At 40.4% G+C, this 16,883-nt stretch overlaps 1 protein-coding gene across 10 annotated transcripts in view; it reads right to left on the bottom strand.

Annotated features, from left to right (window-relative positions):
- The window catches only part of LOC109971776 (ELKS/Rab6-interacting/CAST family member 1), a 141,563-nt gene that overhangs the window by 73,456 nt on the left and 51,224 nt on the right, over window positions 1-16,883 (bottom strand). For 9 of the 10 annotated variants that reach the window (XM_020620255.1, XM_020620246.1, XM_020620315.1 and 6 more), the window contains 4 exons: window positions 15,471-15,608; window positions 10,866-11,054; window positions 7,339-7,377; window positions 6,452-6,651 (listed from right to left, as the gene is read on the bottom strand). In XM_020620255.1, coding sequence (XP_020475911.1) covers window positions 6,452-6,651; window positions 7,339-7,377; window positions 10,866-11,054; window positions 15,471-15,608 — 566 coding nt within the window. The remainder of the gene's footprint in view (window positions 1-6,451; window positions 6,652-7,338; window positions 7,378-10,865; window positions 11,055-15,470; window positions 15,609-16,883) is intronic. The other variant, XM_020620260.1, reaches the window with a different exon arrangement.

Raw genomic sequence — 16,883 nt, 5'->3', positions numbered from 1 at the left:
GGCTGTCTGACAAAGTACTGACTTTGGGGTTGAGTAATTTTGACAAATGGCCTTTTTGGAGAAAATTAAATGTATCTTTAGTACCATTAGTGAGCTTAGCAAACTTTGTCACAAAACATTCACATATGCATCATAGTGAGTGGTTATCAACACACTCTGACTTCCCTGTTTACCCCTCACAGTTTCACACCTCTTTAAAAAAAATGCCCAGAAAGTGTGTGAACTCTGACAGTGACAAATTAGTGCTGAGGAAAACCCTCAAAGACTGTACACAGGCTGTGACCAAGCAGCTGCTATATTATTATCCCATATCTACACTGGTGTGTTTACTCTGGGTAAAACCTACAAGCTGCCCCCACATATGGCAAATATTTGCCTTCACAGCACTGAAGAACGGTATGAGTGTGTGTGTATAAACTTTTGAGTGATGTTTGTGTACAATTAATGGGCAGATGTGGCTCAGGAGGTAGAGCAGTCGTCCACCAACTCGAAAGGTCAGCAGCTCGATTCCGCTCATGTCAAAGGGCAAGACACTGAACCCCAAGTTGCCCCCGATGGCCAGGTCGATGCCACCATGGTGTGTGTGTGTGTGTGTGTGGGTGGGTGCCACAGATGACTTCCTCGGTTCTGTACCAGAGGCAAATTCCTTCCTTCCTAATGTGTGTGTATAAAACAACATGATGAATGTTTAATACACACTCACCTTGCCAAACACACACAGCAGTGCCTTTCAAAAACTTTGAGGAAATTTTTGTTTTAATAATAGAAGACTGAGCAGGAAGGGAGTACTCAACATTTATATCACTATTTTATCCAATTTTACTCCCCAGTACACTTCATTAGGCTTAGAATTTTAGGTTGGATCTTTGTTTCTTTTTTTAGTAAATAATGATTATCATTCAAGTCTGTTACTGTTATAAACGTATGTGTAAACACATCTAGATGTGCACACATATTTGCAATATCTAGCGAGAAAGAGGATGAGAGGAATCTGTTTATACTAGGATCTTTGATGTGTTCGTTTTTATAAGCTCAGATGCATGTCCATGGAGAACAAACTTACCATAAGGGCATATCAGCTGTCACACACAGGGTACACACTGGTACAGGTGTACAAACCAGCAGACACGCCGGTGCCTTTTGATCACGCCATCAGTGAAACTGAAGTATGTGTTTTGACCAATGTGAAGGCAAATGAGGGCAGGCAGAATGTTTATAAGGAGCAGAAAGGCCGGGCTGCAAGAGAGTGGAAAATGTGAAGAACTGTGATTTGTTGATTAATGCAATGTGTAAATTCATGGGGGGAATGGTATTTTATTGTGGTGACATTTCTCAGAAAGATGAAGTGAGAGAGAAAGAGTGAGCAAGCAGTGGATGTGAGTTCAGCCATTTCCTAAAATGAGTGTAATAAGTAATTTTTCACATTTCCCCTGACTTCTTCCACTCGGGGCACTCGACACATCTACCTTCCAACCCAAGCAGCTGTGTGTTATTTCTGGCTGTAAGCTCAGCTTTTTTATTTTTTATTTTTTGTATTTTTAACCTCATCTGTACTGTATCTCTTGTAATCTCTTCTTCCATTATCGCTTTATCATGTATTTCTCTGTGTGTCTTGTAGAACTCACAATCACTTAGGTTTAGAAAAATAAAAATCTCTAACCTACTGCTGATGAGCCTTTGAGCAAAGCTCCAGTAGAGCTGCTGAGGGCACAACATTAAGTGGGATGCTGAAGGCAACGAACACGCATTGTCTGTTGACATTTCCTGGATCAATAAAGGTTAAAAGGAGTAATACCCTTTTGAGAACAAAAGATTCCAGATTTTTATCTCCTCCTTCATAACTCTAATTCTTACTCTGTCTCTTTTAATAAACAGCAGAAAGCAACAAAATAAACAGCTGCAAATACACAATGAAATGCACACTGTTTACAAACATATTGATGTTAAATTTTAGTCTGCATTTTCAAGACTGATGCCCCCAATGTCTGAAATTTTAATACATTTTTGACTAGCACATATGTTCTGTGCCTGTGCGTCTGAAATTTGGCTACATTTTTAGAAACAAGTCTCAAAGTTATGTCTGCACATGGCTTACATTTGTATAGATATCTTTGTGAGCACAATCATTGACACTACATTCCCTAGCCCCTAACCTTAACCATTACAACTAGAGCTGACAATATCTGTTCATAATCAAGAATATGTGTGATAAGAAGTTGCAAATGACACTGCTGAAGAAAAGAGGCTGTGGAGGCAAAAAAAAAAAAAAACTGGGAGAAACTGCACTAAATGAATGAAATCATGGATAACACAGCGATACACTGAAGGGGTTTTCCTGAACTGCTCTCTTCTTGTGCACTGATTTGCTAAGCTCATCAGTTAATCAGAAAGATCTCTCTCTCACCGATGAGGCCCAACCGTTGATGCCGATTCAACAATATGCCAACAGTGCAGGGCACACCAGGAAGACGAGCCCTGGCAGATGTTCACTGAGCATGATTAGTAGTGGACCCACTAATCATGAGAGTCTATGTGTCTGTCTCTCGTATGTCTTTGTGTGTTGCTGAACTAAGAATGGCAAACAGTACATGCATACTGTGGCTCTCCATAACATTCGCTGGCATGTCTGAATGAAGCTGTGAGGAACATTAATGTAACAGTGACCTAAAATTGAATGACAGAAATCCCTTGCTTTAAGCATACTGATGAAGCCAACAATGTTACATATCCCATCTGAGATGGGTTAAAAACACCAACCATAATGTTATTAATCATGACTTACAAAAGATCACTAGAAGATTAAGCTATGAAATAGCTGTGAGTGAATGCCCCCTGAGCTGGAAGGTATTTATTGCAATGACTTGCTGGCTGCATTCATCTTTGACTCTCTCTGCAGAGCTGCCAAGTGGGTTTGAAAGTGTCTGTTTCATCATCTGTTCTCCTCTCTTTCCATTCAGATAGTGGTTAATAGGCCATCTGACAGAGTTCCAACAGAAACACTGATTAAAAAGGCATTCATCCTCTGCCCAGACACTTCTCACATGCCTGACAGCCAGCACACAGATACTCATCCAACCTTGCTGTCATATACATGAATGAACACAGACACACACCATCCATCCCTTTATTAGCTACACCGCTTATTTCTGAAAAGGGCACCGGGCACGACCCGGACTCAAACATGGAACCTTGTTGCTGTGGGGCAACAACGCTAACCACCGCCCACAAACACACACACGCACACACACACGCAAAATATATTTTAAGGTTTAGTTTGTTAAATTAAATCATGAGTATAGTAGCTTGATACTCCACTTCTCTGCTGCAGCTATACAAACAATGTACATTTGTTCATGATATTATACAGTATCTCTATATGTTTACAGTAGCAGTGTTTGACTACAGTGGATCCTCCACTGATAACATGCAGCTGACCTGCATGTGACCTCTGACCTGTATACACTGACCAGAAGGGAGAGGTTGGACGGGCAGAAGCGACCGTTTGACACTAATGAGACAGCAGTGTCGAAAAGATGAACGAGCTGAGGGGAAGAAAAACTCTTCCAATGCTTGATCCAGAAACGTAATGATTAACACACATTCTGGTAACAGCTGCTTGAAAGCGGCATACACATGTAGATGTAAAGGCAGAGGCATGACGCATGCACAGACATGGAAACAGAGTAGACTGTGTGAACAAATTCTGCGGGTGCTACTGAATCCCTATTATACTTGATGATCTTACGTTCCCACAGAGTTTGAGTCAGCAAACAGTTTCCACGCCAGAGTGGAGGGGCTGTAAAATGAGTAATGAATGAGGCAGGAAACTCTGCTGGATCTCATACAAACAGCCTATCCAGATTCATTCTAAACTATCTGGAACCATAGGTAGAGTTAACACACTTGATGGAGCCAGCATGTGTTTAAGAAATTCTTTTGACATATTTTTTCACTCTCATTGCCTCTTTTGTAAAGTTGGCAATCCACCAACAGAACTATCAATCTACAACCCCAATTTCAAAAAAGGTGGGACACTGTGTATTGAACCCCCCCCCCCAATCTCATACTCATTTAGTAACAGTACATAGATATCTAACATTCAAATGAATATGCTTTGATTTAGATAAACCTATTCTGAATGAGATGCCAGCAACATGTTCCAAAAAATTGGGACAGGGGCTGCAAAAAAAGAGAAAAGAAACAAAAAATAAATAAATAAATAAAAACACCTGGTTGATTGGCAGCAGGTCAGTATCATTATTGGGTATAAAAAGAGCATCAGCACACAGAGGCTGAGCTTTTAGAATGCTAGGGTGAGGTTCATCGCTCTGTGTGGCAAATAGTTCCCCACTCTAAGAAAAACATTTCTCATTGTAAAATTACAGTTATGTTGGGGTCTTTGTCATCTACAGAACATAATACAAGGGACAAAATCCAAAACCAATTTTGAATGGCTGTGATCGTCTGGCCCTCATGAGACACTGCATTAAAAACAGGCAATTCTGTAGTGAAAATCACTGCATGGGCTCACGAACACCTCTGAAAACCATTGTTAGTGAACATGTTTTGCCACTACATTCACAAATCCAAATGACAACTCTACCATGCAAAGAAAAAAAAACATATATGAATAAGATCCAGACACACTGCCACCTTCTCTGGGCTTGAACTCATTTAAGGTGGACTGAGATGGTGTGGAAACTTGGTCTGAAGAGCCAAAGTTTGAAATTTTGTTTTTGTTAGAAATCATGGACGTTGCGTCCTCAGCGCTAAAGAGGAGAAGAATCCTCCAGCTTATTATTAGAACAGAGTTCAAAACGCAGCATCCATGATACCGTGAGTGCGTATTAGTGCACAAGTCATGGGCTACTTGTAGATCTTTGAAGGCACCATTAATGTTGAACAACAGGTTTTGGAGCAAGACACTGCTCCTGTCCAGATGAGGACTTTTCAGGGAAGGCCTTGTTTATTTCAGCAAGACAATGCCAAACCACATTCTGCACATATTACAGCATAGCTCCACAATAAGAGGTGCTAAACTGGCCTGCCTGCAGTCCAGATTTGCCATTCATTGAAAACACTTGGTGCATTCTGAAGTGAGAAATATGACAAAGGAGGCCCCAAACTGTTGAGTAGCTGAAATCCAGTATCAGGCAGAAATAAAAAAAACATTTCACTTTCAAAATGAAAACAGTTGGTGTCCTCACTTCCACTTGCAGGGTGTTGATAAAAAGTAGAGGTGATGCAACACAGTGGTAAACATGCCCCGGTCCCAACGTTTTCGGAAACATGTTGCTAGTATCAAATTTAAAATCAGCAGATACTTTTCCTAAAATGCTAATTTCTCAGTTTCAACATCTGATGTATTGTATTTGTGCTATTTACAATTAAATACCAGATTTCCAAATTTTTATTTACAATTTACATACATACCAGCTCCCAGTTTTTTTAGAATTGGGGTTGCAGACACACAGAACAATGCATAACAAATTACTAGACAACTGCTTCAAGTTCAGTTCCATACTGTGCACACACACAAAACATGCCTCTTTCTTTGCTCGTTTTTCCACACATACACACAAACACTCACATACACTACCTCTACTTTGGCAGTAAAGAACCACTCATTTGGGTACATATACTGCACACACCGTGCCAGTCCATAAATCAGATTATAATTGAGTAGCACTGTGCCAGTAATAAACAGCAGTATAAACAGAATGGCTGGGCTGGATACACTACCCCCCTAAATGGCATTTCACTGGCAGCCTGCCTGGCAAACTCAGCCACACAAACTCACACAAACTCATTGACTGCATTTACAGTAATGCAAATAAAGAGGATCACTTCTTTGTTGAGTTTACAGTTATATATGAAAACACGAACATCATTTAAACTGAATATGATATAGGGAAAACACACGATGGTGCTTATGATTGCAGTGAAATGTTAAAAAGCTTTTCAAAAGTCAATGCAGTGAGGACAGTGATTGTTTGGCATAAATGCGGTGCGCATTTGTTGTCCCACTGGGATTGTTAAATCACAGCTTGTGAATCAGATTTAAGCCAAAATGTTCAATTTTTAACTTTTTACCTGTGGAACATTTGAAATCAGCCCCACAGTCATGGCACAATGTCAAGAGTAATGGCTATGGACAGTGATGAAATGATAAGAAACTAAGTTAAAGTATTTTAAACAACACGTGTACAGCTGGTCACAGCAGACATTTTTAGTATGGTTACATCAGACAAAAAGCATGACAGCATGGACATGGTTTCAAGTGCTGGGAGGACACAATCTAGACAGTTTATGTCTTTTGGATTACTCCTGTATAAATAGAACACTTGAATTGATATCATACAAAGATCCAGTCACTTGCAAGGACACTGCTCTTTGAGGACACCCAGATTGTGTCTTGTGATAGATATGAATGTCACATTTTGACCCTCACCTCTCAAGATCAGCAATTTTCCTCTCCTTGCATGATTTTTCCATCTCAGCATCTCTCAGAGCTGCCAAAAGTCTGTCCACCTCAGCTTGTGACTTCTTGGATTCCTCTCTGTAGCAGGCCACTTCTTGCTCGAGAAGCCCTAGACGATCTGTGATGTCTGGACACTTCCTGAATGCTTCTTCCATGTTTTGGGTCTTTGACTGGGGAGAGGGTGAGGGTACATTAGGTACAAAGATATCAACAATGTACTGCATAAATTATTATTAGGACAGTATCAAAGAACATACACAGTGGCCAGTTTAGGACATCTCAGCTTTTCAAACACCCCCCATTTTTAAGAGGCTAATCAGACATGGCGTACCTTCACATTTTCTATATTTAAAAATGACAAACCTCAACTCTATCAGCATTATACAAATACATTAACATGCTACATTGCTAATTGTAAGTATGAGCATACTAATGTAGCATAAGAATTGAAAAGAAGTTAAAACTGAAGCTGTCAAAAGTCAGGTTGACAAAAGAAAGGTAAGTCTAACAAAGTACACCTACAGCTAACAAACTATAGGCTATTGAAGGGCAGTTGAAGCTAAATAATTACAAGACCACTGATGAAGTAGAGCTCAGGCTGACAGTGCAGCTGAGCCTGACCAAGTAAAGCTACAAATGCCACAGTATAGTTAAGAATGACATAGAACAGACAGGGCTGATGGACACTGAGCGTGACAAAGAACAGCTCAGACTTATTAAAGTTAAGCTAAATCTGGCACAAGAAAGCTGAGCTGACAGGCTGAGTCGCAGAGGTCGTGGAGTGCCTCTGCACTCACACATGCAAGCACAAACAAACAAGGGGTATATAATAACATACAGAAGGCTAAAGTACCCACTGTGGTTACTCCTGATAGCCCATCTACTTTGGCTGGCAGCTAGAAGTTAATACAAAAAGACATAACAGATGAAGAATGAGAACATATTATAAGAACCAAGTGCAGTCTTAAAAAATTTTATATCCCCTAGGACTGAATAATTGGACACTGACAATTACACAGGGACAGATATGCGAGCACCTCACATAGGTAGCTTTATGGAAATGGTAAATGAATCTTATTGTACTATATGTGCAGTTAAGGTCACAGTCTAGCAGAAGCAGAACCAATCTGTAGCTTCATCCGCTCTCATCCCTTCATCGCCCCCCGGTTTCTCTGCTGCCTGCTTTAATGTGGTTTGCTTCTATCAGTTGCCTCCCCAGGGCATCCTTAATGTAGAGTTTGGAGTTCAGTCATAATCATTATAAAATTACCATCTCCCTCTTTTTTGCTGTGATTTTATAAGACCACCAAACTTTTTTTTTTTTGAGTTTAAAAAAAAGTTACACTGAAGAATTCTTTCTTCTCTGAAAAAAATATCCCAGAGGAAGTTTGTAACCTAGAATTATCTTTTTCTCTACTACTCCCCCTTTTCTTGGTCTTTACCACTCTGTCTGCTGTGTTTGTGTTTCATTTAACTTGTTGAGACAGCTAAGGCCACTCATTTAAACATCATCAAGCGGGCACACATACGCATACACTGAACGATTTATTGTCAGGTCTACATAAGTGCGGGACTGTACATGTAACTCTGCTTAAGTTTGTCATTAGAAAAACTCAATTGGAGTGTCTGTTAACTATTAGCATTGGCCAATCTGAACAAATGCCTCTTTCCAATTATCACAAACCCACCAAATAAACAAAAAGCACAAGCTGGGCCCTGCATATGGGAGCTACAGCCATGGGCACAGCATATGGAGCACAGCTAAATGATTACAAGGTCTTTTTGTAATCCTTGTACTTTAGATGTAGGCATGCACAATGAGATAGCAAAGCAGGTACACATCTGTAAATGTGAAAATATATACCAAAACTGTCTTTGATGACATTATGGTGGTGGTAGTTTGTGTACTTGTGTGGGAAAAATATGCACCTGTGTTATACTGTAGCTGTGTTTATGTGTGTCCATGGCTATGAGTTGGACTAACCCTGTCTACAGCAGTATACTACTGTATGTGACCTTAAAAGAGCTCCATAAATGTGTTACTGCATGTGTATATGCACATCCCTGTATGTAGGACTAAATCCTGTGAAAAAGGGAGACCACTCGGCCCTCAGTCATCGTTTACCTCCTCCTCACCCCATTACCTCCACACCTAGCCCCATCAACCCGAGCTAGCACAAAATGCATTAGTCGTAAGTGGACCCAAGTTTGTTATGTTCTTTCAGTGGAAACCACAAACCGGCAGAAAGCAGGGGCTGAGAAGACAGCGGATGTGTGTGTGTGCGTGGGTGGGGGATGTACCAGTAAAGATACGATTACATATATGGTCATAGAAATGATCATTCCTGGAAATTGCGCTGAAGTGTAAATATAACATAACTTAAATATGAATGACAACCAGGCTCTGCACTGGGTTCTTTAACTCCTAGTCAGAGAATACCAAGCAACACTATAACAATACACTGAAAATAGATTTCAAATGGACTCAAAAGTCAGTTGAGCTATGGTGCCTCCTTGTTGATTCAACCCAACTTTCTCTGCCTTCCCTGAGGTTCTTTACCGTTTTCTCTTTGAAGAGCTAAGTTTTAGTTCCAGAAGTCCTTGATTAACATCGGAATCAACAAATACTGTTTTATGGGAAGAGGATGAGGATGCAGTAAAGTCAACAGAGCTCTAAGGACAAACATAAAAAGCTGTGCTAACAGCTTGACCGAGTCAGTAATACAAACATCTGCAGATACAGTGAGTGGGCCACTCTATGTAAGTGACCTGATGGCAAACACAAACTCTGCATCTGCTTGAGAGGTATGTGGCTACGCATCAAGAACTGTCAGGCTAAAAGCTTATTTCTCCATTTTTGGAGGTATCTGTCATTAATGCCAAATGAGAACATTTTTCTCTAGATTACAATTAAATCATACAACTACTGGATTAGTGTATAGTTGTATATGAATCTGGTTTATGAGGGTTAAAAAAAAGAATGTTTTTCTGAAAAACTGACATTGTGGAAGTGTAACTATTTCACCCACTGACACAGAATTCTAGTGAGTGACAGTCACAAGAAGAATTACAGCTCATGTTTATATGATACTAATTAAGATCAACCACATTTTGTTGTATCAAATTATGTTTTGTGCTAGTGTCTGTATAGTTGTGTGGACAAATTTTAAATCAATGTCATCATTGTGAGGACATTTCCGAAAGACAAGCATGTGTGTGATAGTCCAGTTTGATCAGAATCTAATCTCAGGAAGTATCTCAGGAGTAATGTGGCGTCACAACCTGTCACAGTCCGCTGCACTACAGTGGGTTCAAACACCATTTAACACATGCAGACACTCACATATAAGCACACACATCAATAGTTATTTTTGTGCTGGCATGCATCCACGGGGACACAAAGAGAAATTAATGCACTAATGTAAACACATAAACATCATCTGTCAATTTAAAGAATCTGCAAGTTTGCACAACAGGCCTGAATACTGCACAAATAAAGATTAATTATGGCAACCCGTCTGTCAAAGTGTGAATCTGCTCACTACAAAGAGTTACTGAGCGCCTGCCCCTTTCATGTGGTGGAGTGTCAACATTCAACAAGATATCATTTCACAGGAATGAGAAGTGTGTATACTTTTTATAAGCATAGAAGAAAACATTCTCATTAGGTCTGGCAGTGTGAGAGTGTGTCCTGGCTTGTAAGCCTGGGAGAAAGAAAAGAGAAAGAAGACTTGGCACCTGAACAGGAATAGCGGGATCTTTTATGTCCATAAATCACTCACTCTTAATTCATTCCTTTATCCTGTGAGACAAAATGAAGGCAGACTCTTGGCTAGAGAGTCTGTAACAATATTGTGGATGCTCACAGGGAGGTAAGAGTGAAACTACAGTTACTATAGAAGTTAGTAGTGTAAACACACGGTACTAGTAGCATATTACAACCACTGCAGCGGAGTGGTGGTTCTTTTGTATGATAAAAACAATTATAAAGTGTCATAATGTTTGTCTGAAATATCCAGTAGTAAAAAGGTTTTTAAAAAGATATTTGTTTTATGATGTCTGTGAAATGAGATGTTGTAATTGAGTTTATTTTAAAAGCTTGGCACAAGTACAAGTATCACTGTTTGTCTGTAGTCTACACACATACCAGACCAGCAATTTTGATGTATTGTGCACAGTGCTCAAATCAGTAAGCACACCGTTTCAACTACCAGTTAGATTTTGTTTTGGATGTTTCAGATTAAACGTAATATTTAGGGAATTAATAATCGCCAAAACATATTTACACAAATTACCCACACTGCATTCCACACACACCATTTTATTACCTACACAACATCACATTCTAAGATGCTTTAACTATATCAAAATCTTCCATACTGACCTCTCTCTCAGACCTCTGGTTCTGGGCCAGGTTGGGGTTAGCGGGCTGACCCTGGGACAGTTTCTGGGGCTGCAGGACTGAGAGTTTGTCCTTTAATTCTTGGTTCTCCTTCCTCATCTGCTCCAGCTCCTTCAGTCGGACCCTGTCCTCCCGCTCCTTCTGCTCCCGGAGGTTCTCAATCACCCGCTCCTGAGATAGTGAGATAGTACAATAACGAGAAAAAAGTATGTTTACTGAGAAGTGTGAGCAGGAATATGGTAAAGAGTCCAAAAAATCCTGGTCATATTTACGAAATATATGATATTTTACTTGCAGTGTATAAAAGATTGTCAGCAGTTCTTCCTTCTCATTATTGAAAAATAAGCCAGTCTCTTGCTGAATAGGCTTACAAGCTTGCTTTGCAAAGTGTGGACACAAAAAAACTCTTACATACTCCTAGAAATAATACTACCATAAATAATAGCAGGCACATTGGTAGAGCAGAGCCAATCAGAACAGAGAGAGAAGCAGGAAATAAAAGAAAGGTGGATGTACAGAGGGATTTGTTGAGGATGAAATGGACACCTGTAGATCATTTCCGATCAGCTCTACATTGCCTAACGATAAACCAAGTTATAATTTTCCTCTGTGCTCAAATTACATCAAACAGGTGAAGGATCACAGAATTGGGCACTGGACAGAGACCAGGTCCACACTATGGGTGGCGGAGCAAGGTGTGTGTAGCAGGTGTGTGATAATGTGTATGTTTTTAGGTGGGGACTGAAGCGATTAGCACGGTGTTTATCCAGGCAGAGAGTACAGAAGTGAAGCTTTACAATGTAGCATCACTACCTGACAGACAGCTGAAAACGCCTGGGTAACTAGACAAACATAACCATGCAAGAGAGACAGACCACATAGCTAATGACACTTAAGTGTGAAGTACCCAAAAACATAAAAAAAAAAGAAACCCAACACAGAACATCACAGACAGACACATACACCAAAGAGCAGGGCTTGGCATGGGCACAATACTCCATCCTGTCAATTAGAACCACAGCACTGTGGCTAGTGACTGGCTCCAAAAGCAGGTTTGTGACAGTGTGTGCTTAGCGACACACGCACTAGCTCTCATTACACACACGCTGTGCTATTGACCACAAAGTCTGAAAAGCTCACCAATGTTCTCATCCTCACAGCTGAATTATATGTTGGCTGCATCAGAAGTGTGTCTGGGTAAAGAGAATTTACAGTTTACTGTGCCATTATTCTCTTGATAACAAAAACAAATGTAGGTGATAAAAGATTGTTTAAGTGAAAACATCTAGGTACTGTTAGTCCATGTGTTGCACAACCCAACAAAACACACAACAGCCAATAATGAGTCTGTTAATAGACTGATGTTTGTATAAGCAAGTAAAAGATTTGCAATTAAGTGGATATACAAACAGGTGACAAATTAAAGGAAAGACTAACATAAAGTGCCTCAGTAAGGTGTCGGGCCACCATGTGCCACCAGAACAGCTTCAGTGCTTCTTGGCATTGACTCTACAAGTGTCTGAACTTTACTGGAGGGAAGAACACCATTCGTCCAAAAGATATTCCCTCATTTGTTGTTTGATGATGGTGGTGGAGACACTGTCTAACACACTGGTCCAAAATCTCCCATATGCTTTCAGTCAGGTTGGGATCTGGTGACTGTTAAGGCCACAGTATATGATTCACATCACCTTCGATCTCATACCATTCAATGCCCAATGGATGGTGGCATTGTCATCCTGGAAGAGACCACTTATTTATTCAGGATTTTCCTGTAATTCGTTACCTGTATATTAAGCATAATTCAGTTAAATTAAATACAACAAAGGAATTAATAGCAGAATAAGATGAACCCACAGACCCACATCCATTAAGAAATCAAGATTCCCTATGTCTGACTCCACTTAAGCTGCTTGACATATGACCAAAATGATCAAAGCAAAAACATTCTTTTTTTATTTATTTTTTTACTGGGGAAGCATTGTTGGCTGACTGAGCACTAACATTGTATCTGCTGCACAGACCCACTGCTCAAATTGAAATTATTAGGACTTTGACATCACTTCAAAATGTTGCCATCGGGATTTACTACTTCTCATGTGAAGTCCTGCTAGAACGTTAGATTCACCACTAATTCTGTCATGAACTCTATTGACTGTTCCTTCAGTCCCTAGCATGAGTATACACTTGGCCCATAAAAAGGCAAAACACAAACAGGAAGTCAAATGAGTACATATACATACTGTATATGGTGTGTGCACAATGGAGCACATAAAATATGCCAGCCACTGGAAAACAAGCAGTGCAGCTGGACATCCACATCTGTCCTAACTGGAAACACTGTAAACTCTTAAGCAGCAGCCAGTGCCAACAAAATGTAAACCAGCATCCATCTTTTAGCCTGCAGTACAAACAAACATGTAAATGGGAACCATTTTTTTCCCAGCAGTGCCAAAAGGATCATTTTTTTCGACTGTAGTACCAACAAACGTGGGCTAGCAACAATTTTAAACATGCCACAAAGCTAAGCAAGATGGAGTTACTCTGAAATCAAGCCAGTCAGTTCAAGGTAGCATATATATACTGCCAGACTAGTATTTGACATCTCTATGTTCATGGACAATACAGTATATACATGAAATATGTCTGGTGTTCAGGCCTGTCTCCAATTAGAAACTGCTGGCATCCTGTAACCATGAGTACAAATCCATAAACACTTCACTAAACATTTGTACAGACAAGGGGAAAAAAACCACACCATTATTCAAAGCAAGAATTTGCATTAAAAGCAATTTTATTTCCCCCAGAACACAATAAAGTTAGAGAGTTTTACTGGGTAAATGACTCCTACAATGCAATGCAGTGCATTTGACAGAAACAAAACCACCTGAGTGGCCAGCAAAGTCAGTCATCTTTTAGTAATATAGTGGCAGCATGACAGCTCAGTAGTGTTGAGGTGAGGCTTTATGGAGACCAGCTGCTTTCTCATGTTGCCAGAAAACAACAAACATTAACATACGGAATGTTTATGACCAACACGCAGCCTATCTACTCACCCATCCACCCACATGGAGTAAGTCAGATCAGTTCACCATGAATCACTTGGCAGTTGTTCATCACTGTAGTTTTATGCTGCAGTGTATCCTCTTAAGCATATGGACACACGCCTGTGTTCATTGCACCATTTGTCGAGGTTTAGGAGACTAGTAATTCAGTTTAAAAAGAAATTAGATCAAATTAATAAGGAAGGTGAAGCTGTGGACAAACTACAGAACAGAGTCAGACAAATTTGATATTACACTAACACTGGACCAGGACTGACCAAGATCATAAAGGCTTTACACTACAATGTGTATGAGCTATTTTTGTCATTATGTTGCACTCATGGTGACAGTTCCTTTTTTCCATCTATGTACAGACAGATGACAAATTAAAGGGAAAAACCTGAATAAATGAGTGGCCTCTTCCAGGATGACAGTGCCCCATCCATTGGGCACTGGATGGTTTGATGAGTATGAAAATGATGTGAATCATATGCTATGGCTGTCACAGTCACACGATCTCAACCCAGTTGAACACCTACAGCTGATTTTGGACCAATGTGGTAAACAGCATCTTCACCACCATCTTCAAAACATCAAATGTCTTCTACAACAATGGTGTTCATCCCTCCAGTAGAGGGACACTTGTAGAATCAATGCCAAAGAGCACTGAAGCTGTTCTGGTGGCACATGGTGGTGCAACACCTTACTAAGATATTTTGTATTGTTTTTGCTTTCACTTGTCTTTATCTTTCACCTGTCTTTATCAGTGGCTGTGCTGTCGGTTGTTGAATTTCCATCTCTGGGTTCTTTGTAACTGTTTAATGCTTGCCAGCTCTGTTCCTTCTCTTCCTTCATATATCTTTATAGAAACTCCCCCTTTTTTTACTGTGCCTCCACCCTTGCATTCTTTGACCTTTCCCTCCCATAATTCTGAGTCCACTTGTTCCATCTGGACAGTGCCCCTTCCACTTTTCCATCCCTCCACCTTTGAAAACTTCCATCTTCCTCTTCTTTTATAGATCATTCCCTCCCTGTGTGCACGGTCTGTGTTACAGACAGGGACTAATCCTCTGTCTGTGTTCACCTTGGACCCCCTCTCTCCCAGTGCCTCCTTCTCTCCATTACTGTTTTCAGATGGGACCTCAACTATTGTAGTCTAAAGTCTATAAATCAGGAAATTGTGTCAGTAAATAACAGCAGAGAGTCATAGCAGAGCATGACACTTAATTGAAATGTATGCTGTATACCAGTTTGCTGAAAGACTAGTGTGCCTCAGTGGTCTCATATTTCCAAGCTGTTCCAGACCGAGTGGTGGTCTAATGGTTTTTATTGTTCACATCTATCAAACAAGTCTTAGCCACTTCACCAGTGGTGCGCGTTATCCCTCCCACTATCCATCCAACAACAGAACATTTCCCGACCCTCACCTTGAGTTTCTTTTCTCAAAGGGCCACTTTTGTTTGTCTTACCCCATCTCTATCCTTCGGCTTTTTCAACAAGTCCACCCCCTTCAACACCCCCAATCCCTCACTTTGTTCCATACCTTTTCTGACAGAGCTTCCTCCAGTGTGGCCAGGGCTGTGTCTGTATTGCTGGAGTCAGTTTGAAGGCCCTGAACCCTTTCCCTCAACCCAGCCAGCTGTTTGTCCTTATCCTTTAACTGCTCCAACAGGTTCTCAATCTAGAGAAAGAAGGACAGAAACAGAGAAAGGGAGAAGCTGAGGTTAGTGTATTGGTGTGAAATAAGCACATAGCCATTGCAATGATTTAAAGAATTGTGGACAGAAAGTTTAAACTGAATGTGAAAGGTTAAATAGCATTATCCAATGTACCCAAATGGATTACTGTGGAGTACCACAAAAAGAAATTATCCGATTGACCACTGACTCAATGAAAAAACTGAATCTAGACATGAATAGTATGCTCAGCCTCTGGCTGCATTCTTTAGTTTCCTGCTATAGTGTCTTCCACTCTGGTCTGGCATATCAAAGATAAGCATCAACTAGAATTACAACTTTGCAGGTCCAGTTAAATTCACAAGAATGGGACAGATGTGAGGTCAATAACCTTGACCTTTGCCAACAAAAATCGAATCAGTTCATTCTTGAGTCCAAGTGGACCTTGTACCAAATTTGAAAAAATTCCCTCAAGGCGTTCCCAACATACCATGTTCACAAGAATGGACCGTACAAATGGACTGCCAACACAAAAACATAATACCTCAAGCCACAGCTACTGCCGGTGCAGAGGCATAATGCAAACCTCCACTGAATGGCTTGGGGTCAAGATAATTATGGTTGATCCATGGGTAAAGCAGAATTTATTCTACTTCTAAAGGGTTATTCATGTTTTGTGTGCCCACATGTTTGCTATGGTCGAGTGATGTAATTTTTGCCATCTTCCCAGGTCCACAAGAGTCCATAAGGACTCTGTGCAGACACCTGCGTGCAGGCCAAAGGTTTGTCTGCATGGATGATCCGCATAGCAAAAGCTCTGACTGTACATGCAATGCAATGCTTAGAAAATGTTGGTGCATACATCCCTGTTCAATGTTCGTGTACACATGAGGGTATGCACAAAGTATGTCTAATTCTTAAGCAGAAAACCTAGTGGGGAAGTGTAAAGAATATAGCCACTGAGAAAGAAGCAAAAGGAAAAGGTGCTAAGAGAGTGTTTTGTCTGCACTGATCTGTTGTGTCAGGAAGGTTTGGCCCAGATTCAGACAGCTCCTTCAGCATGAACAAAATTCTGGTTAAAATGCAGCTTTCAACTAACAGCAGCATTTTAAACATGTGGCATTGTCATGAGTGGTAACTCTTTGCTATGTCAGTTTAGTAGTGTTATACTAAGAGTTAATTTAGTCAGCTGACTTTTCAGGACTGTGTGTCTGCCTCGGCCTTTCTGTAGCTACCTCATATCACTAAAGCAGTGGTGTAATAGCTATTTTTAGAGTAGA

The sequence above is a fragment of the Monopterus albus genome, unplaced genomic scaffold, assembly GCF_001952655.1.
Source record: "Monopterus albus unplaced genomic scaffold, M_albus_1.0 scaffold6.1, whole genome shotgun sequence".
Classification (NCBI taxonomy): domain Eukaryota; kingdom Metazoa; phylum Chordata; class Actinopteri; order Synbranchiformes; family Synbranchidae; genus Monopterus; species Monopterus albus.
Note: the sequence above shows the minus strand (reverse complement) of the source record. Positions and strands in the feature narration are given on the sequence as shown.